The sequence below is a fragment of the Moschus berezovskii genome, chromosome 20, assembly GCF_049115385.1.
Source record: "Moschus berezovskii isolate FMDL1 chromosome 20, NW_MosBer_1.0, whole genome shotgun sequence".
Lineage (NCBI taxonomy): Eukaryota > Metazoa > Chordata > Mammalia > Artiodactyla > Moschidae > Moschus > Moschus berezovskii.
In genome coordinates, this window is record NC_142479.1 from 74320483 (window position 1) to 74345685 (window position 25203).

The window sequence follows — 25203 nt, forward strand, 5'->3', positions numbered from 1 at the left end:
GCAGCATCTGCTAAATGAACCTGCACTATAATCCACCATCTCACATTAGGAATATGCTTAACAGAAATATGCGAACTTGTACTCAAAAGACATGTACAAGAGTGCTCATAGTAGCATTATTTGTAACAACCAGCAGTTGGGTAAAACCTGTTAGCCACAGCAGGAAAATAATCAAATCATAGTATTGTACAACTTAAATATACAGTTTTATCTGTCAATTATAACTATAAAAGCTGGGGAAAAGAAGCTCCGTGAAAGTGTATCTGTACGAAAATGAGCAAATAAATTACTGTAACATTCAACAGCATGAACAAATCTCACAAAGGATGCCAAGCCTAGCACACTTCGTTACAAAGAGTCCGTGCCTTGTAAATCCACTCATACAAAGTTCAAAATGCAAGTAAAGTTAAGCTATAGTGTTGAAAGACACACATTTAGCAAGGCGATGATTGCCATAAAATTCAGGCTTGAGATCACCTTCGCAAGGAGGCAGAAAGCACATGTGAACGTTCTGAGTTGCCTGAGGTGACGATTTATAACATGGATCTATAATATGGACTGTTGTCTTCGTTTTTTTAAGCCTCCGTGATGGTGGCGCTAGTGGTAAAGAACCTGCCTGCCAAAGGAGGAGACGTAAAAGATGCGTGCTTGATCCCTGGGTCAGGAAGATTTCCTTGGAGGAGGAAGTAACAGCCCACTCCAGTACTCTTGCCTGGAGAATCCCATGGACAGAGGAGCCTGGCAGGCTACAGTTCAAGGGGTTGCAAAGAGTCAGACACAACTGAGGCCACTTAGCACACGCACAGGATGCTCTGTGAAGGGCCCTAACATTTACCTGCTGGTCCCTGGCCAGACTATTTGGTATCAAGGACAATAATCTGGGGTGAGTAGTGTCTGGGGGACGAGAGACAGAGTGGGCACAGAGCGCCAGTCTGCCCAGGGGCAGCAGAAGCATCCGTGTAACACAAGCAGCTCTGGGCTTTTCCTTCCAGCCCCTGTGAAGGCAGATGGAAGGCGCGGTCCTTTACTCTAGTTTCATGGTCCGGTTAGGGGAAGCACAATGATTGAAACCACCCACCCTGGCCAGGCACCATAATAACCATTTGCATAAGTGGTTTTATGACAGGGGGTCCTGGTAAAGAACACGGAACTAATAAGCCTCCACCAACCAGAAGAGTTCGGGAAAGGTCAAAAGGAGACACCACATGTCCAACCACCTCCCAGAATCCTCCGCGCTGGCATCCATCTTGGCTGAACAAGGCGTGCACCACCAGGAAGGACTCTGAGTCAGAATGATTGGCTAAAGACGACCCGGAAACTAATCCCATCACCTTAAAACCGGAGACTGCAAGCCAGGTGACACAGCTGTTCTCCTGGGTTCCCCTACCCTGCTGCTCTCCCCGGGGCGCCCTTCCCAATAGAATCTCTTGCTTTGTCAGCTCATGTGTCTCCTCGGACAATTTATTTCCGACTATTAGACAAGAGCCCCATTTCAGGCCCTGGAAGGGGTCCCCCTTCCTGCAACAGTCCTGTCACTCTTCCCAGCCTTTTGTGGGTGCAGCCCCTCAGCTCATGAAGCAGCTGTGTAAGTAGGGGCTGGGGCAGGAAGGAGGGGAGTGACTGGTGGGTATGGAGTTTTCTTTTGGAGTGCCGGGAATGTTTGAAACCAGACTTGGGGGCTGCACATCACAAAGGCATACTAAATTTGAACAATTTTATGTGAGTTTCATCCCAATTTAAAAACAAATAATTTAACACTCATTGGATAGATTTAACAAAAGACTATATTTTTCTCCTTCCTAACAAAGGCATATATTTCTTTCTGAAAAGAAATAGATTTTTAAAGAATTTCTGGCATCCTCAAACTTGCCTATTGGCTTTTCTCAGTTGTTTTTTTAGGTTGTACAAAGCAGGTTTTTTAAGGTGTACCACATGATGACTTAACATGCATACACATTGTGAAATGATTACAGTTAATAAGTTCATCACCTTACCTTTTGGGGGAGGAGTGAGTAGTGAGAACGCTGAAGATCCACTCTTTTAGCCGATTTCGAGTGCTCAATGCAGTGTTGTTAACTGGAGTTAACATGCTGTAGTTAGATCTTTACAACTTCATCATCTTATAACTGAAAGTTTGTGCCCTTTGACCAACCTCTCCCCATTTCCCCCACTCCCCAGCCCCTGACAACCACCATTCCACTCTCTGGTTCAAGGAGTTTGACTTCTTTAGATTCCACATGTAAGTGAGATCACAGCGTGCTTGTCTTTCCGTGTCCAGCTAGTTTCTCTTCGTGTCGTGTCCTCTGGGTGCATCCGTGTCGTCTTGCCTTTCAGCCCTTTCTCACATCTGCCCTTCCCATCTCCCCGTCTGATTATGCATATGAGCTGTGCACAGGCACTCTGAGGGTCTGCCTTTGCCTCTGGCTTTCTGACCTCCTGCAGCCTCTCCCGGAGGGCAAGCGCTGCTTTGCTGAGTCTGCATCTCTGCTGGCGGTCCTCACACTGATCTTAACAGGAAGCTAGGCTTCCTGGGTCCTGAGTCAGCAGAGTGGAAAGGAAATGAAGGCCACAGAGCAGTCAGGGAGGAAGCTGCCAACCTACAGGCAGAATCGACACTTCTCTGTAGGTCTGGAGGAGAGTCCAGTCCTCTGATTCCAGAACACGGCTCCCGAAACACTGGCTCCTGGGTCAGCCAATCCTAAGCGAGTCTTCTGCCTCTCTCTGCAGTCATTCTCCCAGATACAAAGTGGGAATGGCTGTGTGAGGATCACAGGCGTCAACGGCCATGGCCTGGATAGGAAAAGTCTGCACAAGGGCTAGCGCCAACTCCTTTCAAAGATTTCTAAGTGGGGAGTTTAAAAAATACCCATCTATTTTCTTCCTGCCTTTCCTCTCCCATGTTCCAGTTAAGAACTGATAACAAAAGAGCAAACAAAACAAACCTGAAATACCCTGCTGCTGCTGCTGCTAAGTCACTTCAGTCGTGTCTGACTCTGTGTGACCCCATAGACAGAAGCCCACCAGGCTCCCCCATCCCTGGGATTCTCCAGGCAAGAACACTGGAGTGGGTTGCCATTTCCTTCTCCAACGTGTGAAAGTGAAGTCGCTCAGTCGTGTCCGACCCTTAGCGACCCCACGGACTGCAGCCTACCAGGCTCCTCCATCCATGGGATTTTCTAGGCAAGAGTACTGGAGTGACTTGCCATTGCCTGCTCCATAGTAACCTATATTTTGGCATTTTGCAGTTGAACCCAGATTTCTTTCACGGGAAAGTGGCACTTAAATAGGATAAAGTGTTTAAGGACATTTTCTTCCTAGACCTGATTGTAACTGGCAATTGTATTTAGGGCCCACAAGTCTAACTCCCCTATTTCTAGTCATTGAAGGTTTAAAGTGGAGCTTTTTCATATGCACAGATAGCAGGAAGTACCCAGTTCAGTGATGAATTTCATGTGGCAACCTGGTCTTTAGAAGCATTGGGATGTACTGGGAAAAGCTTGAACTCAAAGGTGGGTGACCCAGGGTTCAGTTTGGATGAGACCCTGGGCTGATTACTTCACTTTCCTGGGCTTTCCTGCCTGTTAGATAGGGGCATCAGATTAAATGGTGTTTAAAGTTCCTTCAGTTCAATAATTAAGGATTCCTAATGTCAGCCCCCCGCCGAAGAATTGATGCTTTTGAGCTGTGGTGCTGGAGAAGACTCTTGAGAGTCCCTTGGACTGCAAGAAGATCCAACCAGTCCATACTAAAGGAGATTATCCTGGGTGCTCATTGGAAGGACTGATGCTAAAGCTGAAACACCAATACTTTGGCCACCTCATGCGACGAGTTGACTCACTGGAAAAGACTCTGATGCTGGGAAGGATTGGGGGCGGGAGAAGAAGGGGACACGACAAAGAATGAGATGGCTGGATGGTATCACCGACTCGATGGGCATGAGTTTGAGTGAACTCCAGGAGTTGGTGATGGACAGGGATGCCTGGCGTGCTGTGATTCATGGGGTCGTAAAGAGTCGGACACGACTGAGCGACTGAACTGAACTGAATGTCAGCCCCCCAAAATAAAAAGGAGTCATGAGGGTTTGGGCTAAGAACCAGCTGAGGGAAAAAATAGGCCCCTAAGTTCCTTTTTTTTTTTTTTTTAAAGTGTGTTTTAATTACACGTCAAATTTCACTTTCAGGGGGAAAAAACAACCCTTAGGCATTTTCTGGTCTGTTTAGTTTAATCTTTCTCCCCAGCAGATAGCTCTTCAGTCGAAGGGCTTGGGGGAGGTTTCTCACACTTTCCACCTACAGGCCAGTTTACCTACCAAAGGGACTCCCTGAATTTTACCGAAGGTTGCTGCCGAGAGAGAAGGCATCACTTTAAAGGGACTTGTGTGGATCCCTGGCGCCACTTCTGACACCGCGGGGCTGGTCCAGCATGACGATGGTGACAGGCGCAGGGCTGAAATGGGTTCCACACTCATGACCAAGGACTTGGCCTCCTGCCCTGTCATATGTTACGAAACAAGCATGTGTTGCTTTCAGTGTGTTTGTATTAGTCCAGGCTGTCTGCAGTGCTTGGGTCTTGACTCAGAGACCCTGGGACCCTCCCGCTGCCTTGTCACTTCTCTGATTGGTATCTTGCCCACATCCCACCCCCCACTGTGTTTCTAGATAACAGATGAGGCCACACGGGTGTGATGTTCTGGGAGCAGGCGAGGCCCTCGACTGTGGCCTAAACTCTTCAAAGGGCTTCGAGTTTGGATCTAACTGGTGTTGTGCCAAACCTGCACACATGCGCCGGTTTTAGATTTGGGGATTATCGGCACAGGCAAGGCCCTCCATCGTGAACTTCTCCGGACTAGGGTGGAGCAGACTTCCAGAAAGCAAACTCCAGTCTCCCCAGCCTTCTGTGAAAACATTTGTACCCAAAGAGGAGTCCCTTCCAGCTCTTGGATGTGGTAATAGAACCATTTTTCTCTAAATGAAGTGCTTTGTCAACCAGCTTGCTTATACCGTTGGAAACTTCAAGTGCGTAATTTGACCTCAGTTCATCTTTTTGCACCATAGGCTTGGTCGAAAGGTCAATATCCCCGCTGATTCTCCTCACAAGGAAGAAGCCTTCTAGTTCATTGTGGTGTCCCTGGAGATGGTGGCACAGCCATGGATCAAGTTATCAGGAGCTGTTAAAATTCCTACTTGCACAGAGTTGGATTTCTTTTCAGTGCAGCCTGTTTTATTTTTCTGGCCCTTGTGCTGTGTTCGCTCACACAATTTAGTTGTATAAAGGCTTCTTTGAAGTCAGGCGTGCCTCCAGCACTACCGATGACCCCTGGAGGTGGATGATGGCTCCTGACCCCAGACCCAGCTCTGCTTCCCGGAACTCTGCTCACAGATGAGGAAGAGGCCTCGGCCCCAGGGACTGTGGAGCCAGTGGCTCCACAGTTGGACATCACCCTCCTGCTTTCCCTGCCTCCCCCGCCCTTGTCTGGTCTGTTTAGTTTAATCTTTCTCCCCAGCAGATAGCTCTTCAGTCGAAGGGCTTGGGGGAGGTTTCCCACACTTGTCCTTTCCGCCCCGTCTTTCCCTTCCCTTCTCCCTATTCAGATGCAGTTGTACTCAATTAAGCAGAGGCCGTGGCCGTATTTCCTCTCGTGTCCTGGCGCCCATGTGGTCATTTTCATTTTCTTCTCTTTGCCAGCAGCACTTGTCTCCACTTCTACGTCCTCGACCACCTACCCAAACGGACTGCCCTTTATGCCACCGGGCGGCACCAGCACTGTCATTGGAGTTATGGTTGCAGGACTTTCCTTACAGAGGACATATCTCACCTGAGAACAGGCTTGTTACATGTCCCGATTACCATTCTCTTCCTCCCTAATTTTTGGATGAAACTTGACGGCCCAGACTGCAATGCACAGCCTCTCCTGAACCTAGAAGTTGCCTTGGAACAAAGGATGTCACTGAAACTGTTGTGCAGTGTACAGAAAGTGTCCTTAAAAGGGGGGTCATGGATGCCCTTCTTTGTCCCTTCCCAGTTTCTGCTGATTAGAATGGAGATGTGCTGTGTGGAGCTTGAGTTCCCAGCTTGGATCTTGAGACCCCAGGCTTCACACATGGGAGGGGTGTAGCAAGACTCGTTCAGAACCTCCCTGCAGACCAGCCCTGGACTGACCGCCTGCCCAGTTCTGTTACTCGAGGGAGAAACTAAACTATCACATTTGAGCCACTATTTTTTTTTTAAAGACACATATCCAGAGGTACATTCTAACATACGGAATTTATAAATTCATATTGCACATGTCACATTTATCTGTACACAGCAGAGGATGGGCCTTGCCAAGAGAACAAGTAGAAAGGTAAGAAATTCTAATGACTCCAAGTCATTTTGACAAGTTTTCATCTTTACTCCTTTGGAGCCACAAATGACATTCAATAATGGCTTTAATGATGAAAGACAGAAGATATTTTAACTTTCCTAATCTTTTTTGGGGGGCTGGGGGGCGGCTGGTAATTACAGACTCAGCAGCAAATTGCAAGCATAGTACAAGGACTTCCATCTAACCTTTATCCACATTCCCCAGATGTTAACACCAGCACATCCATGCTGTCGGTGTTTGTATATCAATTCTTGTCTGAAACGTTTAAGAGTGAGTTGCAGAGACACTGCCCCTCTACCCATGAACGCTTTAAGTGGGTATTTCCTAAAAACAAGGGCTTATGTGCAAAGAAACCACAGGAAGATAAGCAAAATCAGAAAATTCACCCTCATACAATACTATTAGCTAACCTATAGGCTTTCTTCAGATTTTACCAATTGGCCCAATAATGTCCTTTAATACCCCAAAAGACAGACAAGAGAAAACCCCAAATTATATGTTGCAGTCAGTTCTAGTGTCTTCCTAGTCCTTTTCAACCTGCAGAAATTTCTGCCTTGCCCTGTTTTGCCTAGCCTTGACATTTTTGAGGAGTCGGTTATTTTATGAAACGTCCCTCCATTTGGGTACTTCTGATGAGAGTCCCTTGTACTGCAAGGAGATCCAACCAGTCCTTTCTAAAGGAGATCAATCCTGGGTGTTCATTGGAAGGACTGATCCTAAAGCTGAAACTCCAGTACTTTGGCCACCCCATGCAACGAGTTGACTCACTGGAAAAGACTCTGATGCTGGGAAAGGTTGGGGGCGGGAGGAGAAGGGGACGACAGAGAATGAGATGGCTGGATGGCATCACCGAGTCTGTGGACATGAGTTTGAGTGAACTCCGGGAGTTGGTGATGGACAGGGAGGCCTGGCGTGCTGTGATTCATGGGGTCGCAGAGAGTCAGACACGACTGAGCGACTGAACTGAACTGAACTGATGCTTTTCTCACAATTAGATTCGTTTTTTGTATTTTTGCGCCAGAATCTTCCAGAAGTACTGCTGTGTGTCTCAGCGCGTCGTCTCAGGTATATATGGAGACCATCCATTATTGGGGATGCTGACGGTGATTGTGGGTTGGAACGGTGTCTGCTCTGAAAAGTTATTCTCTTTGTAAAATTAATAAGTACCTTTGAAAAAGGGCCCTTGGACCCAATTCCAGTATGTGTGTGTGTGTTTAGGTTTCCCACACCAACAGGCAATTCTTAGACACCAGTGTCCAAGAATTCAACTCAACTCTGACACTTACTTGGGAATAGAATCTGGCTCATCCCACAAGACAGGCCTCCACTTCAGATGCCAGTCACAAGCCCAGGTTATTTTTACCTGTGCTTCTGACCAACTGACGACAAATCAGAGGCTCCCACAACCCCTCCTTGGGTTTGATTAAGTTTTTAGAATGGCTTACAGAACTCAGGAAAACTTGTTTGCTCACCAGACTACAAAAAGGGTATTAAAGGATATGAACTGGCCACTAGATGAGATACACAGCATGAAGTATAGGAAGGGGTCCCTCCATTCTCACACATCTCCCTGTGTTCACCAGCCCAGAAGCTCCCCAAACCCTCTTCTGTGGGGGTTTTTGGAGGCTTCTTTAGACATGATTGATTAAATTGTTGGCCATTGGTGATTCATTCCACCTGCAGCCCCCTACCACTGAGACAGACAGGGGTGATACTGAAGTTCCAACCCTCTAATATCATGGTTGGTTTTCCTGGCAACTGATGCCCACTCTTGGATGGGATCCAAGAATCACTTTCCCCAAAGTGTTCTCAGGAGCTGAGGAAAGACCAGACATCATTCCACTGCTCTTATAGCTCAAGAAATCCCAAGTATTTGGGGAGTGGGGAGCCAGAACTGTAGATGAAGTCCAGATATATGAGAAATAAATATTTTAGCCATCTGAATGATCACATACCTATCTCTTTTAAATCATGATGTCACAGTCTTGTGGAAAGACACTTTGAGACTGTGTAGCTGTTGTGACCCCGTGGACTGTAGCGTGCCAAGCTCCTCTGTCTGTGGAATTCTCCAGACTAGAATACTGGAGTGGGTTGCCATTCCTTTCACCAGGGGATCTTCCTGGCCCAGGGTTAAACCTGTGTCTCCTGCACTGCAGGTGGATTCCTTACCATTGAGCCACCTGGGAAACCCGAGATTGGGTAGATATCCTGCTAATTCTTCAACTTTCACCCACTAATTTGAGCTTCCAAGCTTCCATTCCTTGCGTGAAGAAAACATTAATGACTGCCCAATAGTGATATGATAACACTTTTTCTCTCATATTCTTTCCCAAAGAGGATTGAAATTATTTATTTTAAACAAATTTAGTTTATTTAACATGGGTTTGATTCCTGGGTCAGAAGGACCCCCTGAAGAAGGGCATGGCAACCCAGTCCTGTATTCTTGCCTGGAGAATCCCATGGACAGAGGAACATGGCGGGCTATAGTCCACCTGATCGCAAAGAGTTGGACACGACTGAAACAACTTAGCAGGAGCTTCTTTATTGGCATGTGAGGGTTGAAATTTATAAGATGAAAGCAAGAACCCAGGTCACTGCCACAGTGAACACTATAGATAAAAATAACTTAAGTCTCTTTGGGGGCCTAGAGCACGTGTGTGGCGCCATGCCGGGCCATGGATTCAAAAGTGAATGAGGGGCACCCGGATCCTCAGGGAGCACGCTGTTTTCGGCGTAGGGGCAGAAATGTGAGCATGTATTTTCTGTAGCGCAGCGAGGGCCGTTGCAGCTGTAGAAGCAGGTACCCTATGCTATGTGGCAGGGCTGGGTTCCTCCTGAGGAACTTGGAGTGGAATGAGAGCACTTGATTTGCTGTCAGAAAGCCACGTTGCACACACTGATTTTTCTGTAGGATAACAAACTCCCTGGAAGGCAAAACGTGAGCCCTCTCTACCACTGTTCTGACTGAGGAGCGAAGACAGGGCGAGACTGCCGCTGACGATTATGGGAGCCGCAGGGAAGGAAGAACCAGCTCCCTGAAGCGGCCTCCCTGTCCTAAGACCCTCGTAGTCCTAACCCCCTCCCTGCTCGTGGGCGTCTCAAGCCTTTGCATGTCAAACGTGAATACACCCACATTCCCATAGTCCATGAGTTGGTGTGTATGCATGTTAGTTTCAGGTGAGTTGGTTTTCATTGTCTCGTTGACATAATAGTGTATTTTGTCAGCTTTTGATTTCAAATCTTTACAGTTTAAAGCCAATACATTTTTTTTTAGGTCTCAAAAAAACTTTTTGTAGATTCTCACAAAGCTCCTAGGCCCTAGGAACTGCATATGAAGTAACTGGTGAATTATTTTTAAGTTGCAAGTTTTATTTGTCTCAGAGACAGATATCTCTGAATTAATCAAACTTCTTTTCAAAAAAACTTTATCAAGATATAGTTTACATACATAAGATTCATCCATTTAAAGTATACGATTCAGTGGTCTTCCGAACATTCAGAGAGTTGTGTAACCAACAGCACTATCTAATTTTAGAGCCTTTCATCACTGCAGAAAGAAACCTTGTAGCCACTTAAAGTCACTCCCCACCCTTCCCCTGGTCCCTGGACTTTGTGTCTGCAGCTTTGCCCCTTGTGGACACTCCGTGTCGATGGCAAACGTGTCACGCATGGTCTTCCCTGGCCGCCTTCTTTCCGCTTCGCCCAGTGCTCTTCGGGCTCCTCCGTGCTGCAGCCCGTGTCAGAGCTCCATCCCTTTCCACTGTGATCCGTGCCTCAGACTGTGTGGAAATAGCCCCGCTTGTTTATCCATTCACAGTTGACAGGCAGTTGGGTTGTGCCCAGTTTTTGGTTACTGTGAACAACACTGCTATGAACATTTTGTGCAAGTCTTTGTATGGACATTTATTTTTGTTTCCTTAAGAGTGAAATCACTGGGTCATGTGGGAACATGATGAGAAGTTGCCAAACTGTCCCGTGGTTGCACCATTTTACATTCCAGTAATGAATGAGGGACTCCATTTCTCTACATCCTCACCAACACTTGCTATTGTCTTTTCTATTCTAGCCCTCCTGGTAGATATAAACTGGTATTTCATTTTGGCTTTATTTGCATTTCCCTAATGACTGATGATGTTGAACATCTTTTCATGTGATTACTGACCATTTGTATGTCTTCATTGAGAACTGTTTCTTCAAATCCTTTGCCCATTTTTAAAAATGGAAATAGTTTTCTTCTTAGGCTGTAAGAGTTCTTTCTTTATATATTCTGGATAAAAGTCCCTTATCAGTTATATAATATGCTAGCTTTTTCCGTTCTGTGAGTTATCTTTTCACTTTCTGGATGATGTCACTTGAAGTGTAAAATTTTTAATTTTGATAAAGTCCAATTTGTGAATTTTTGCTTATATCATTTGTGCATTTGATGTCATATCTAAGAAATTGTTGTGTAACCCTAGGTCATGTTTATTCCCCTTTTCCTCTAAGACTTTATAACTTTAGCTCTCACATTTAACTTTATTGCCATTTTGAGTTAATGTTTGTGTATGGTATAAGATACGAATTCAACTTAATTCTTTTTAAATAAATTTTTAAAAATATTTGTTTATTTGACTACACCAAATCTTAGTTGCAGCACATGGAGTCTTTGCTGCAGCATATGGGGTCCAGTACTCCCACCAGGGATGGGAACTGGGCCCACTGCATGGGGAGCACAGAGTCCAGCTGCTGAGCCACCAAGGAAGTCCCTCAGCTTAACTCTTTTAAATGTGGATGTTCAGTTGTCCCAGCAACGTTTGTTGGAAAGACTACGTTTTCCCCCATTGACTTCTCTTAGCACCTTAACTTTACAATAGTCCTGAGACCTTGCTGTTGTCCAATTGCTAGGTCCTGTCCAACTCTTTGCAACCCCATGAACTACAGCACGGCAGGCTTCCCTGTCCTTCACCATCTCCTGGATCTTGCTCAAACTCACGTCCATTGAGTCGGTGATGCCATCCAATCCTTTGTACATCTCATCCTTTGTCACCATTTTATCCTGTGTCACCCCCTTCTCCTCCTGCCCTCAATCTCTCCCAGCATCAGGGTCTTTTCCAATGGGTTGCCTCTTTGCATCAGGTGGCCAGACTATTGGAGCTTCAGCTTCAGCATCAGTTCTTCCAATCAAGATGCAGAGTTGATTTCCTTAGGATTGACTTGTTGGATCTCCTTGTAGTCCAAGGGACTCTCAAGAGTCTTCTCCAACACCACAGTTCAAAAGCATCAATTATTTGGTACTCAACCTTCTTTATGGTTGAACTCTCACATCCATGCATGATACTGGAAAAGCCATAGCTTTGACTATAGGGACCTTTGTTGACAAAGTAACGTCTCTGCTTTTTAATATGCTGTCTAGGTTGGTCACAGCTTTTCTCCCAATGAGCAAGCATCTTAATTTCGTGGCTGCAGTCACCATCTGCAGTGATTTTGGAGCCCAAGAAAATAAAGTCTGTCACTGTTTCCATTGTTTCCCCATCTATTTGCCATGAAGTGATGGGACCGGATGCCATGATCTTTTTTTAAAAAACATTGAGTTTTAAGCCAGATTTTTCACTCTGCTCTTTCACCTTCATCAAGAGGCTCTTTAGTTCCTCTTTGCTTTCTGTTATAAGGGTGGTATCATCTGTATATCTGAAGTTATTGATATTTCTCCTGGCAGTTTTGATTCCAGCTTGTGCTCCATCCAACTGGACATTTCACACAATGTACTCTGCGTATAAGTTAAATAAGCAGGGTGACAATATACAGCCTTGATGTACTCCTTTCCCACTTTGGAACCAGTCCATTGTTCCATTTTTGGTCCTAACAGTTGCTTTTTGACCTGCATACAGGTTTCTCAGGAGGCAGATAAGGTGGTCTGGGATTCCCATCTCTTGAAGAATTTTCCACAATTTGTTGTGATCCAAACAGTCAAAAGCTTTAGTGTAGCCAATGAAGCAGAAGTAGATGTTTTTGTGGAATTCTCTCACTTTTTCTGTCATCCAGGGGATGTTGGCAATTTGATCTCTGTTTCCTCTGCTTTTTCTAAATCCAGCTTGAACATCTGGAAGTTCTCGATTCACATACTGTTGAAACCTGGCTTGGAGAATTTTGAGTATTACTTTCCTAGTGTGTGAAATGAGGCAGTGATCAAAATCATTCCCAAGAAAAAGAAAACAGGCAAAATGGTTGTCTGAGGAGGGCTTACAAATAGCTGAGAAAAGAAGAGAAGCAAAAGGCAAAGGAGAAAAGGAAAGTTATATCCTTCTTAATGCAAAGTTCCAAAGAATAGCAAGGAGAGATAAGAAAACCTTCCTAATTGATCAATGCAGAGAAATAGAGGAAAACAATAGAATGGGAAAGACTAGAGATCTCTTCAAGAAAACTAGAGATACCAAGGGGATATTTTGTACAAAGATGGGCACAATAAAGGACAGAAATGGTATGGACTTAACAGAAGCAGAAGATATTAAGAAGAGGTGGCAAGAATACATAGAAGAACTATACAAAAAAGATCTTAACGACCTAGATAACCATGATTGTGTGATCACTCACCTAGAGTCAGACATCCTGGAGTGCTAAGTCAAGTGGGCCTTAGGAAGCATCACTAAGAACAAAACTAGTGGAGGTGATGGAATTCCAGCTGAGTTATTTCAAATCCTAAAAGATGATGCTGTTAAAGTGCTGCACTCAATATGCCAGCAAATTTGGAAAACTCAGCAGTGGCCACAGGACTGGAAAATTCTGTTTTAATTCTAATCCTGAAAAAAGGCAATGCCAAAGAATGTTCAAACTACCACACAATTGCACTCATTTCACACGCTAGCAAAAGTAGGAAAGGCTACTATAAAAGATTGGAAAGGTGACAGCTCAGAGCAAGTAAGATTTGGGCATTCACTCAGATGAGGCTTCATCTGTACTCATTGACTTGTAAAACTATGCACAATGCACAGTGGGAGCCCCTGCACTCTCCCTGGTGATGCAGTTTGTCAGGATCCAGCAGGGGCCTAGGAATGGGGGGAATTATCTGTGGATTCCCAGGCAAGGAGTTTGGAGCAGGGACTTCAGGCCAAAGAGATAGGTGGGCCAAAACCGCACTGAAATAGAGAGACACCCTGTGTAGTTGCTAAGTCGTGTCCAACTCTTTGTGGGCCCACGGACCATAGCCTACCAGGATCCTCTTGTCCATGGGATTCTCCAGGGAAGAATACCGGATGGAGAGATGCATCAGGAACCCAAAGTCAGGACTTAGAAAGGCAGGATAAAACAGAGACATTAAAACCAGGAGGGTAATAGCACATGAGAGAAACCGGAGACGACATGATTGGGAGCCTGGGAAACCTTATAGTTGGATTTAGAGACAAATGGGTGTTTTCCCCACTGTCCACTGTCCAGCCTTTTAGAAAGTCCAGGCATTCTCCTTAAAACACTCGTTTCTGTGTCTCACAGGTGGGTTCAAGGCACAGCTCGTCTCAAACTTGGTGCTTACAGGACTGTGCTCCTGACACAAGGCATTCATACACTGAACGCCTAGGCTGTGTCCCTCACATCTGTGGAGTTGAAGGGAGCATCACAGCACGAGACAAGAGTCTGTTCTCAGGAGGCTGAGGGGACAGCTGGCTGAGAGCACGTCCAGGGTTGACATGGGTCCTGGCATGGTGAGGTCTCTGCTCAGCTTAACCACAGCGGTGATCAACATCCAGCCCCAATTCATAGGCACGTGTCCAGTCAACATAGCTAATAGATGAAAAAGCCAGGATTAAAAATCTGGTGCCTTTACTCACATCTGCAACTTTTCCTTCTACACCAGCTTCAGAGGCACAGCTGAAAGAGAATAAATAGGACTGAAGCTTCATTATTTCTGTGAGAAAGAATGATTCAGTTCAGTTCATTTGCTCAGTTGTGTCTGACTCTTTGCGACCCCATGGACTGCAGCACACCAGGCCTCCCTGTCCATCACCAACTCCCAGAGCTTACTCCCATTCATGTCCCTCGAGTCGGTGATGCCACCCAACCATCTCATCCTCTGTCGTCCCCTTCTCCTCCCACCTTCAATCTTTCCCAGCATCAGGGTCTTTTCCATTGAGTCAGTTCTTCACATCAGGTGGCCAAAGTATTGGAGTCTCAGCTTCAGCATCAGTCCTACTAATGAATGTTCAGGACTGATTTCCTTTAGGATTGACTGGTTTAATCTCCTTGCAGTCCAAGGGACTCTGAAGAGTCTTCTCCAACACCACACTTCAAAAGAATCAATTGTTTGGCGTTCAGCTTTCTTTATAGTCCAACTTTCACATCCATGACTACTGGAAAAACCATAGCTTCGACTAGATGGACCTTTGTTGGTATAAGGAAGAAGAAAGAGCAGGGGAGGGGAGGGACACTGGAAGGAAAATCGGTCACACAGGAGAAGCAGTAAGAACAAAGGGGAGGGACTTGCCTGGTGGTCAAATGTTAAGAATCCACTGGCCAATGCAGGAGGCACGGGTTCGATCCCTGGTCCATGTGGAAGATCCCATGTGCCTTGCAACAACTCAGCCTGTCCACCCCAGCTACTAAAGACTGCATGCTCTAGAGCCTGTGCTCTGTAACATGAGAAGCCACGGCAATGAGGAGCCTGCACACCGCAGCTTGAAAGAAGCCCCCACTCACTGCAACTAGAGAAATCTTGCCCAGAACAGTGAAGACCCAGGTCAGCCATAAATAAATAAATAAAAATGTTTTAAATATTAAAAAGAACAAAGGTAGAGAGGGTATCAGTGAGGGTTCTGTAGGGAAACAGGACCAGGAAGATATAGATACACAGAATATACAGATTCCCGTATCTCCTCTGTGTGTGTGTATGCAGGAGAGAGACAGTCTAAGGAAGTGGCTCATACAACGCTGGAGGATGAGAAGACTCAAGATCTGCAGAGCAGGCAAAGGGGACCTCTTTTGCCCAAGATCCCCTGCAGGCATCAGTAACTCCCTCTTCATGGATCACTGGCAGCAAAGAACACTTACCTGCGTGACTGCACATCAGAGAAACCTGTCCAATTACTGGCTCCACAAAGAAGAGCTAGAGACACCGTGTAGATCAAAAAGGTCGGGGCCTGGGGAGGAATGCTGGGAGAGAAGGCTTCCTGGACGCAAACAGACTCTGCCCTCCCCTGGGAAGAATCCCATACGATTTGCCCTTTCTTTTTGGCAGCCATTCTGGTTTTCCAAGGGCCTGAGCAAGTTCTAATTTCCACAGCCCTCATGCTGCTTCCCAACAGTTCTGTCCATTCCACTCCATATTTCTTGCCTACATAGATATTCTTCGGGGATTTTTCAGAGGTCATTCTCCCAGCCTCACCTTGTTCCCAGTTCAGGGCTAGCAATCTACTCCTTCAAATCCTGGTTTCAAATTTATTCCCTTGTTGGCCCCTTCCCAAGATGCAACACCAGTTTCCACATTACGCTGTGACCCAGAACCCAGGTGTGACCCACTCTTGCTTGGGACCCAGTTTCACTTTTGTTCCATTGCCATATAACTGCTGACCAAGCACATGCTCCCTCAAGCCAGGCATTAACGGTGCTCCTGGCCTGGGCTGGAATCCAAGGCCAGGTTTGCCAGGGAGAAGAAGTTGGATAGAGTCTTCCAGTGTGCCTTTGTAGAAACTAGAGCCACCTACCCTGACCTCATCTGCCTCAGAGTTGCCACTACTCTTCTCTTGGACATGAGGATGGGCTCTGTTACCACCGGTGTTACATCTCTGTTTCATCTTCAAAAAATAAATTAAGGGCAACTAGTGTCCAGCATTTACACCCAAGAGGAGCAGGCCTGATGCAGAAGCCAAAATCGTTCATGGAGGCAGGTTCAGTTTCTCATCCTTCAAAGTTCTCTTTGCCATTTCTCTTAGGGAATGTCTTGAGTTTGTATTGAATCTCCAAACCCTAGTCACAAACACCTAGCCATTTGCTACACGTTGTTGGTCTTGTTTTACCAAGTCATGTCTGACTCTTTGTGACCCCATGGACTGAGGCCCACCAGCCTCCTATCTTCCCAAGCAAGAATACTGGAGTGGACTGCCATTTCCTTTTCCAGGGGATCTTCCCGACTCAGGAACTGAACCCATGTCTCCTGCATTGCAAGCAGATTCTTTACCACACAGCCACCACAGGTAGATTTATTACACTTTACTTTGCTACTTGTAAAGTATACTAAATCTATCGAATCCAGAATACAATTCAACCTTTTTCTTTTGCTAATTTAGAAATAGCATATTTTGCGTTGTATTAGATAATATTTTTTGAAATCTCCCCATTCCCTGTCTGCAGGCAGCTCTTGCTGGTAAACACCCTCCTTTTCCCAGACTCCCTACTCTGTCCCCCATCCATCACCCTCCTTTACAGGAAGGATGAAGCCTCAATTCCCTCTTTCTCCTTCTCTTATCTTGTAAATTTCAGAAGCCTCCGGTGTCAAAAGGAGGTTGCCGCCTTTCTCCTCTGCCAGGTTATTGGTGCCTCTGCAGCTCGGCCAGTGGGCTGCAGGAACTCAGTGCTTCCCAGGGAGAGGGGAAGAGTCAGCTCTGATTTCAAAGATGGGGGAGTTCCACTTAAACAGCAGCTGGTTTCTCTTTGCCTATTTAAAACCAAACATCTCTTGCCTTGACCAGGATTTATTTTCTCCTCAAACCCCCTCCTTTCTAGGCTCCATAGGAAATTTGCATTCCTTCTATTAACACAGCTTTGACTGGTCCCATAACTCATCTGCTAAAATCTGCGCTTCGTAAACCTGTGCCTTTTCCTTGGTCTCCGACACAAGACAAGGCACCCTACCTCAGGTGGCAGTGCTAGCAGTGCAAATTACAAGCAAGTTTCTCTCTGACCACAGGCCTGGTGCCTTGGGGATGCTCCCAGCCTCATTACAACTGCAATTAGCATTCATGCCTCTGCTCTACACCCCTCTGGCTGGGGGAGCCCAAGGAAGCACTGTTTGCAAATTCTTAAAAAACTGAATCAGCAAATGTCTGACCTAAATATAAATCTCTAATAACTAGAACATTGATTACAAACCAACCTCAATAACAGCAACAAATCTGTACTTTTTTAGGCTTGATTTTATTATCTGTGTTAGGCCAGGCAATCAGGTTTACCGTACAGACTTTACTGTGTTCTGCCTTTGAAATCGGAGAAGGCAATGGCAAGCCACTCCAGTACTCTTGCCTAGAAAATCCCATGGATGGAGGAGCCTGGTAGGCTGCAGTCCATGGGGTCGCTAAGAGTCGGACACGACTGAGCTACTTCACTTTCACTTTTCACTTTCACACATTGGAGAAGGAAATGGCAACCCACTCCAGTGTTCTTGCCTGGAGAATCCCAGGGAGGGGGAGCCTGGTGGGCTTCCATCTATGGGGTCACACAGAGTCGGACACGACTGAAGTGACTTAGCAGCAGCAGCAGCAGCAGCCTTTGAAATATATACATATTATTGACACCCTGACATTCCCATGTTCAGGTCATCAATTTCAAAGTCAGAATTCCCATCATAAAACCCCATGACTGCCCTTTTGAGGGTTTTTGTAAAATTAAGCAAAGTACATTCTAACAGAGTTATTTAGATATAGAGCCATTTTGACTAAAGGAAATCAAGCAACACTATATCTAAAAACCTATTTTTTAAGGCCATGAAATTTTTCCACTTGGAGATTTCTTGAGCTTATGACACTTGATCAAGTCTATTTTTGTGTCAAGGGTCAATTAACCAGGATTTAGAAGATTATCAATAAACATTTGACTGAACGTTTAAAAAAAAAAGATCATTGATATAAAATGGTAATACAAAAGACAAGCAAAATTGTGATCCATCTGACTTGGATTTGTTTGGGTATTTTTTTGGAGTCCACTCTGGAAACAACTGCCATATTAATATCTCCTGCCACATTAATAAACAAGAAATGTCAGAGTCATCAGAGATTTCTGGCCTCCAAATGTGAATGAGGGCTCCCCAAACTGCGGTCCAGAGAATGCTGCCACCCCCATGGTGATTGCTGAGGAGCTAGGGGAATGCGAGAAGCAGGGTGAACTAGGAAACAGGATTGGCCCCAGATAGCTGAGGTGCATAAGAAAGGAATGAATTCAGTGAGCCCAGAGGCTTACATCTTCTCATAGAATGCTAATTCCTTAACTGGATATCTGATCTTTACTGTTCAGACAGCCTGTGTTGCAAACTTGTATATACCCTGACTCCCCCTCCTGCCTCCTTGGAGCAGTTTTCTAAGAGCTACTGAGATGCTGTCTCCTGGGGTCAGAGTCCTAAACATTCCCACCAAATAAAATCACTCTCTACTTGCAGCTTGTGACTATGGTTTTTAGTTTACAAGTCTCATTAGCAAAGAGCACAGAGGAAAACTGTCTTCAGGGGTCACACACTTCTGCCCTTTGCCTGGGGACGTTGCAGGCCAAGTCCAAGATGCAGGCACAGCCGGCTAGCCCAGACTTTCCAGGTGAAAAGCCTGGTCCTCCTGCATAGTTACAAAATGTCTTTCCCACCCTTCTTCCAATCCTTCCTGCCCCACCTCCCTTCATCAGATCACCTTTTTTTTTTTTTTAAAGAAAATTGAGGTATAGTACAATATTCCTCGGGCAAACTCCAAGAGAGGGGGTGAGGGACCGGGAGGCCTGGTGTGCTGCAGTCCATGGGGTTGAAGAGTCAGAGATGACCTGGTGACTGAACAACAACACTGTACAATATTATGTGAGTTTCGGTGTACAGCATAGTGCTTCATAACTTCAAATATTATATTCCCTTCATAGTTATTTTATAAAATATTATCTATATTCCCTGTGCTGTGTGATATATACTTATAGCTTATTTATCTAATACATAGTTTGTATCTCTTAATCCCTTAGTCCTACCTTGCCCCTCCCCACTGGTAACTGCTAGTTTTCTCTGTATATCTGTGAGACTGTTTTTTTGGTGGTTGCTATTGTTGCAGGACGGAGAAGGCAATGACAAGCCACTCCAGTACTCCTGCCTAGAAAATCTCATGTACAGAGTAGCCTGGTGGGCTACAGTCCATGGGGTCGCTACTAGTCGGACACAACTGAGCGACTTCATTTTCACTTTTCACTTTCACACATTTGAGAGGGAAACGGCAACCCACTCCAGTGTTCTTGCCTGGAGAATCCCAGGGATGGCGGAGCCTGGTGGGCTGCCGTCTATGGGGTCACACAAAGTCGGACACGACTAAAGTGACTTAGCAGCAGCAGCAGTAGCATTGTTGCAGGAAGGAGGACCCCTTCCAGGGCCAGAAACCGGGCTCTTGTCTAACACTAGGAAATGAATTGTCCGAGGAGACACATGAGGTGACAAAGCAAGAGATTTTATTGGAAAGTGCGCCCCGGGGGAGAGCAGGAGGGTAAGGGAACCCAGGAGAACAGTTGTGTCACCTGGCTTGCAGTCTCGGGTTTTATGGTGATGGGATTAGTTTCCGGGTTGTCTTTAGCCAATCATTCTGACTCAGAGTCCTTCCTGGTGGTGCACGCCTTGTTCAGCCAAGATGGATGCCAGAGCGGAGGATTCTGGGAGGTGGTTGGACATGTGGTGTCTCCTTTTGACCTTTCCCGAACTCTTCTGGTTGGTGAAGGCTTATTAGTTACCTGTTCTTTACCAGGACCCCCTGTCATAAAACCACTCATGCAAATAGTTACTATGGTGCCTGGCCAGGGTGGGCAGTTTCAATCAGAGTGCTTCCCCTAACATTATTATATTCACTAGTTTGTTGTATATTTTATAAGTGATGTCATACAGTATTTGTCTTTTGTTTTTCTCTGACTTGTTTAATTTAGCACAATGCCCTCCAAGTCAATCCATGTTTCTGCAAATCATAAAATTTCATTCTTTTGTATGGCTGACAACTATATATGTGTGTGTGTATACACACACACACACACACATATGGCTTCCTAGGTGGTACTGTTGGTTGAGAATCCACCTACCAATACAGGAGACACAAGAGATGCAGTTTCAACCCCTGGGTCAGGAAGATCCCCTAGAGTAGAAAATGGCACCCCGCTCCAGTATTCTTGCCTGGAAAATTCCAAAATTCCAGGGCTGAGGAACCTGGTGGGCTACAGTCCATGGAGCCTCAAAGAGTTAAACATGATTGAGCTACTGAACACACACACACACACACACGCCACATCTTCTTTCTTAAATTTTTTAAAAAAATATTTATTTATTTGGTTGCACTGATCTTAGTTACAGCATGTGGAGTCTCTTCATTGTGTGTGCCACATCTTTATCCATTCATCTGTTGATGGGTACTTAGGTTGCTTCCATATCTTGGCTACTGTAAATCAGACTACCTTTTAATAATAATTTAAATTAGTAATTTAATAGTTGTTACTTAAATAACTTTAATTAAATACATTAGTTATTTAATAGTTAAATTAAATGTTAATTTAAAAGTCAAGTGAAGAAATTAAAATACACCACAAAAAGTCCAATGCATTAAGGAATTTAGGGTTGTTGTGATTGTTTAGTCGCTAAGTCGTGTCTGTCCTTTGTGACCCCATGGACTGTGGCCAACCATGCTCCTCTGCTCATGGGATTCTCCAGCAAGAATACTGGAGTGGATTGCCATGTCCTCCTCCAGGGGATCTTCCTCACCCAGGGATTGAACCCGCATCTCCTGCATTGCAGGTGGATTTTTTTTTTTTTTTAATTTTACCACTGAGACACCTGGGAAGCCCCTGAGGAATTCAGGATAATGGATTCTAACTTTGTATCAAGTTTTCATCCAGCAAATCAGCTGGACCTCATTCTTGCTGTTGACTGAACCTTGTTAAAAAGTACCTAGGACGCATGTCAACTTCAGACCCAGGTATAACAACATTTTCTAAGCTAGAGTAGTAGAGCTTACCCTTCTCCCCACTTTTCTTTGTATGTGTCACCAACAGTATTCCCCTGCTCCTGGTCAGATGGTTTGCTGCTTCTCTAACAGGACAAGCTGTTCCAATGGCCCAGTCCCACAGTATCCTTCCCCACCACCTTTCTTGTCACAGAAGCTAAAAATGCCAAGACTCGCCTCTCAGACTCTGCAGGGCTGGAGTATGGGCGTGTGGCCTGATCCTGGCCAACAGTTTCTGTGGGAAAGCATTTAGGCACGATTTTTCCCCTCCTGCAGATTCAAGAGAGGAAATTCCTTTCTTGGCTAGACACCTGCAGTGTCTATAAATGCTCAACCTTGTCTTTTGACCATAAGGAAGAGATGCTGCTGACAAGCTGAGAGTGGACAAATGGAAAGTCAGAAAGATGGAAAGCACCCTTGTTCTCAGAGTTGTGGTTGAACCACTGTCTCTACCCCAGGGCCCACCACTGACCCTTTGAACCTCTGATCATGTGAGATAATAAATATCCCTGTTGGCTATGCTAGTGGTTTCAGGGCCCCTTTCAGGTCTTTGAAAATTACCAAGGACCCCAAAGAGCTTCTGTCTGAGTGTGCTACGGATCAGTATTTACCATATTAGAAACTGAGACAAAGTTTGTATATTTATAGGCAAAGATAAACTCATTTGATGTTCATATAAACAACATGGATTTATGAAAACATAATGATATTTTCTAAAAGAAAAAGAACTAGTACGAAGAGTGGTTATTCTGCCTTTCTGCAAATCCCTTTAATGTCTGAGGGAACAGGAGGCGGCCGGATTCTAGCAATAACTGTCCCGCACTTGCTCTCTGTGCTGTCACACATCACACAGCTGCTGGAACACCTCCACTTCAGGCTGCTGGAAGAATGAAGGGGTCTCAGTCTTACCGTGAAAATGCTTTAGCTCCATGGATGCCTTAAAAGTGTCGTAGGAATCCTTGGGAATTCCCCCAATCTCACTTTGAGAAGTGGTGGTCTAAGCAGTTCTTTTTGGCTGTACCAGGGGCTTGCAGGATCTTAGTTCCCTGACCAGGGATCAAACCCAGAAGTGGAAGTGCAGAATCCTGACCACTGGAGTTCCCATAAACCCTTCTTGATTGGGTTTACTACCTGGAGTGAAAATCCTGTAATTGATAATATCTCCTCAGGGTGGATGCATCTGTTCCTTCCAGGCCTCCTCCCCTTCCAGAACCTCCCCCACATTCTCCTCCATTAGGTCCTCGCTTGACTCCTTCTCACTTCACTGAAGGCTCCAGCAACAATTTCATATGCTGAGAAACCCTCTTGCACCACCTGGCAACTGTTGCCTTCAGTTCAGTTCAGTCGGTCAGTCGTGTCCGACTCCTTGCGGCCCCATGAATCACAGGACGCCAGGCCTCCCTAGGTAGCATTTATTACCATTCTACACTTATTTTTATTTTTTAGATCAGTTTGCCATTTAAGAATGTAAGCTTCACATGGGCAGGTGTTTTGTTCTATTTACCAGCACAGGCATTCAATAAATACTTGTGAAATGAATACACGAGAGGATGAATGTGAGTGACGATATAAGGTACTCCAGAATATACTTAACTGATATGAAAATGAGTCATTTTCCAGAAAGTATAAGAATGGTAGCTGGAGGCTGGGGTAGGGGGTAAGGGGGAGTTATATCTTATTCGATACAGAATTTCAGTTGGGAAAAATGAAAAAGTTCTGGAGATGGATATGTGGTGACGATTGTACAACAATGTGAATGGACTTAATGCCACAGAACTGTTCACTTGGTTAAAATGGTAAGTCTTTTATCACAAGTAAAAAAATAAGCTATTTCACAAGCACTGGTATTTTATTACAAAAGGCAAATTATCTGTAATATAGTCACACACGAGGGAGGACCTATACATTTACTAAAACGATATTTTCATCATCAGCAAAGCCCTGGCTCAGCCGTTGGTTGGGTTCATTTGCAAAAATTTTCATTCACAGTCACTTATTCTTCACAACTGAGTCAGCGGGGGAGGGTAGATCATCTATTTGAATGAAAGCAGGGGGAAAACGGCATTAAACAGCTTCATACTATGACAGATATGAAATCACAGTTTGGGGCCTTACACACACGCAGGCATGCACACACACGTAGGCGCGCACACACACACACACACAACTCACGGAGGGTTAGGAAACAGCCAGTCCATTTTGGGCTTCAGCGCTGTGCTTGGAGCAGGGCCATCAGGAGAAACTGAGCAAGTCCGGGGGTCCATCGACCTTGGGCTGGATCCATTAAGGACACAAAAAACAGCCTGCCCAGCCCTCTCCCCCTGGGTGCGCAGACAAAAGTGTCGTTGACACTGAAGCTGCGAAGGCTTCAGAAGGTCCCAGGTGGAGCAGACTTGGCTTGGGCGGCGAGGCGCTCTGAGCGACACTGGACGCGAGCGCCGGTGGGCGCGGTCCAGGCCCGCGCGCTGCCCCGGGGGCGACAGGGGCAGCCGGCCCGCAGGCTCTGCGCTGCAGGCCCCGGCGTCCGGGGATCCCTCGGAAGGGCGCCGCCTGTGTGCGTGTGTGAAAGCAGAAGCCGAGGTACCCATGCATACATAACAGCTGCATCACCAGTGTCTTAAGCCGCGCGTGACGCGCAAGGCCGGGGAGAAACCGGCGAGCCGCGGCAGGGCGCTCCCCGGCCGGCTGGCTGCGCCGTCGCCCCGGCGGTCAGTCCCGGCCCTCGGCGACGCCCTCCACCGCCCCCCGGCGCCGGCCGACGGGGAGCGGTGCCTGTCCCCCGTCACGTTTCCCCGACGACCGCGGGCGTGCTCCGCAGGCGCGCGTGGCTGGCGGGGCGGGAAGCCGGCCGCCGAGCGGAAGGGCGGCGTCAGGGAGGCTCCCGCGGGCCCTCTGCCTCCGGGACGGCGCGCCCAGGCGGCGAGCACCGCAGCCGCGGGGGCTCCTCCCCGGGGAGCGCCAGCGCGCGGGGGCCTCTCCACGGACGCCTCCCGGGCGGCCCTCCTCGGGCCCATCCGGCGCTCAGCCCGCGGCCCGCGTTGCCGGCGGGGCCTCCGTTTCCTGCTTCTGCGCAAACCGCCCCTCCCGCCGCCTCCCCGAGTGGGCGCCGTGCTGCTCACGCCAGCACCGCTGTGCACAGCGGCCAGGACAGGCAGGTTCCTTAGGAAAAGCGGCGCTCATCCCGAGAAACAGGGCAGAGCTGGGGCTGCTACAGTCATCTCTAGGTTCCACAGAAATCCATTGCTTGGCTTTTTTTATTATTATTATTAAGACTTTAAACAAAAGACTTTTGGACCGTTTTTAAAGTTTTTATTGAATTTGTTACAATATTGTTTCTGTTTTTTGTTTCGGCTTTTTGGTTCCAAGGCATGTGGGTTTTTAGCTCCCTGACCAGGGATCGAACCCACATCCCCTGCATGGGACAGGGAAGTCTCAAGCCCTGGACCGCCAGGGAAGTCAGCATCTATCGTTAGACTTTTCTCTGTAGCCCCTAATTTCCTAAAGAATGAATTTTCTTCACGTAAACTATGCTGAACAGAGGAGTCGTGGCCTCTTCACGACTTAGTTTCGAGTTGCTTCCTCAGAACTCTCAACTCATGGTGGGGGTCCGTGGGGTGGCCTGGAGGGAGCCCCAGAATGTGATAGTGAGAGACTTCCAGTTGCTCTGGAGGATGGTCTAATAGCAAAGCATACCGCGGGGAGATGCTGGTGAGACTGAAGCCCAGCAGAAAAGTGTGTGCGGGGAGGGCGTGCTGCCTCTGCTGCAGGTGCAGCACCTCCAGGGGTGACACGCACACACACCCACAGGCGGGCTGTCGCCTGCAGGCCTGTACGCCCAGTACTTGCCCAGACACAAAGAGCCTGGAGTCAGCGACAGAGATATCAGTGGTTTTCAGAGCTTACTCAGGGGTCCTGGTGAACACCCTACCGTGGGCTGCAGATGGCAGG

At 46.5% G+C, this 25203-nt stretch overlaps 2 protein-coding genes across 2 annotated transcripts in view; both read right to left on the reverse strand.

Moving 5' to 3' along the window:
• The window catches only part of HELZ (helicase with zinc finger), a 160285-nt gene extending 158270 nt beyond the window's left edge, over window positions 1-2015 (reverse strand). Inside the window, exon 1 of the mRNA XM_088829420.1 lies at window positions 1995-2015. The gene's annotated coding sequence lies outside the window, so the exon portion shown is untranslated. The remainder of the gene's footprint in view (window positions 1-1994) is intronic.
• A 21085-nt stretch (window positions 2016-23100) lies between these two features.
• On the reverse strand, window positions 23101-24347 carry LOC129538184 (uncharacterized). Its single transcript, XM_055398241.2, has 2 exons — window positions 23428-24347; window positions 23101-23288 (listed from the first exon to the last, which is right to left on the reverse strand). The coding sequence occupies exon 1, from the start codon at window positions 24267-24269 to the stop codon at window positions 23862-23864; it is 408 nt and encodes a 135-aa protein (XP_055254216.1). The 5' UTR covers window positions 24270-24347; the 3' UTR covers window positions 23101-23288; window positions 23428-23861.
• Between the last annotated feature and the right edge of the window lie 856 nt (window positions 24348-25203).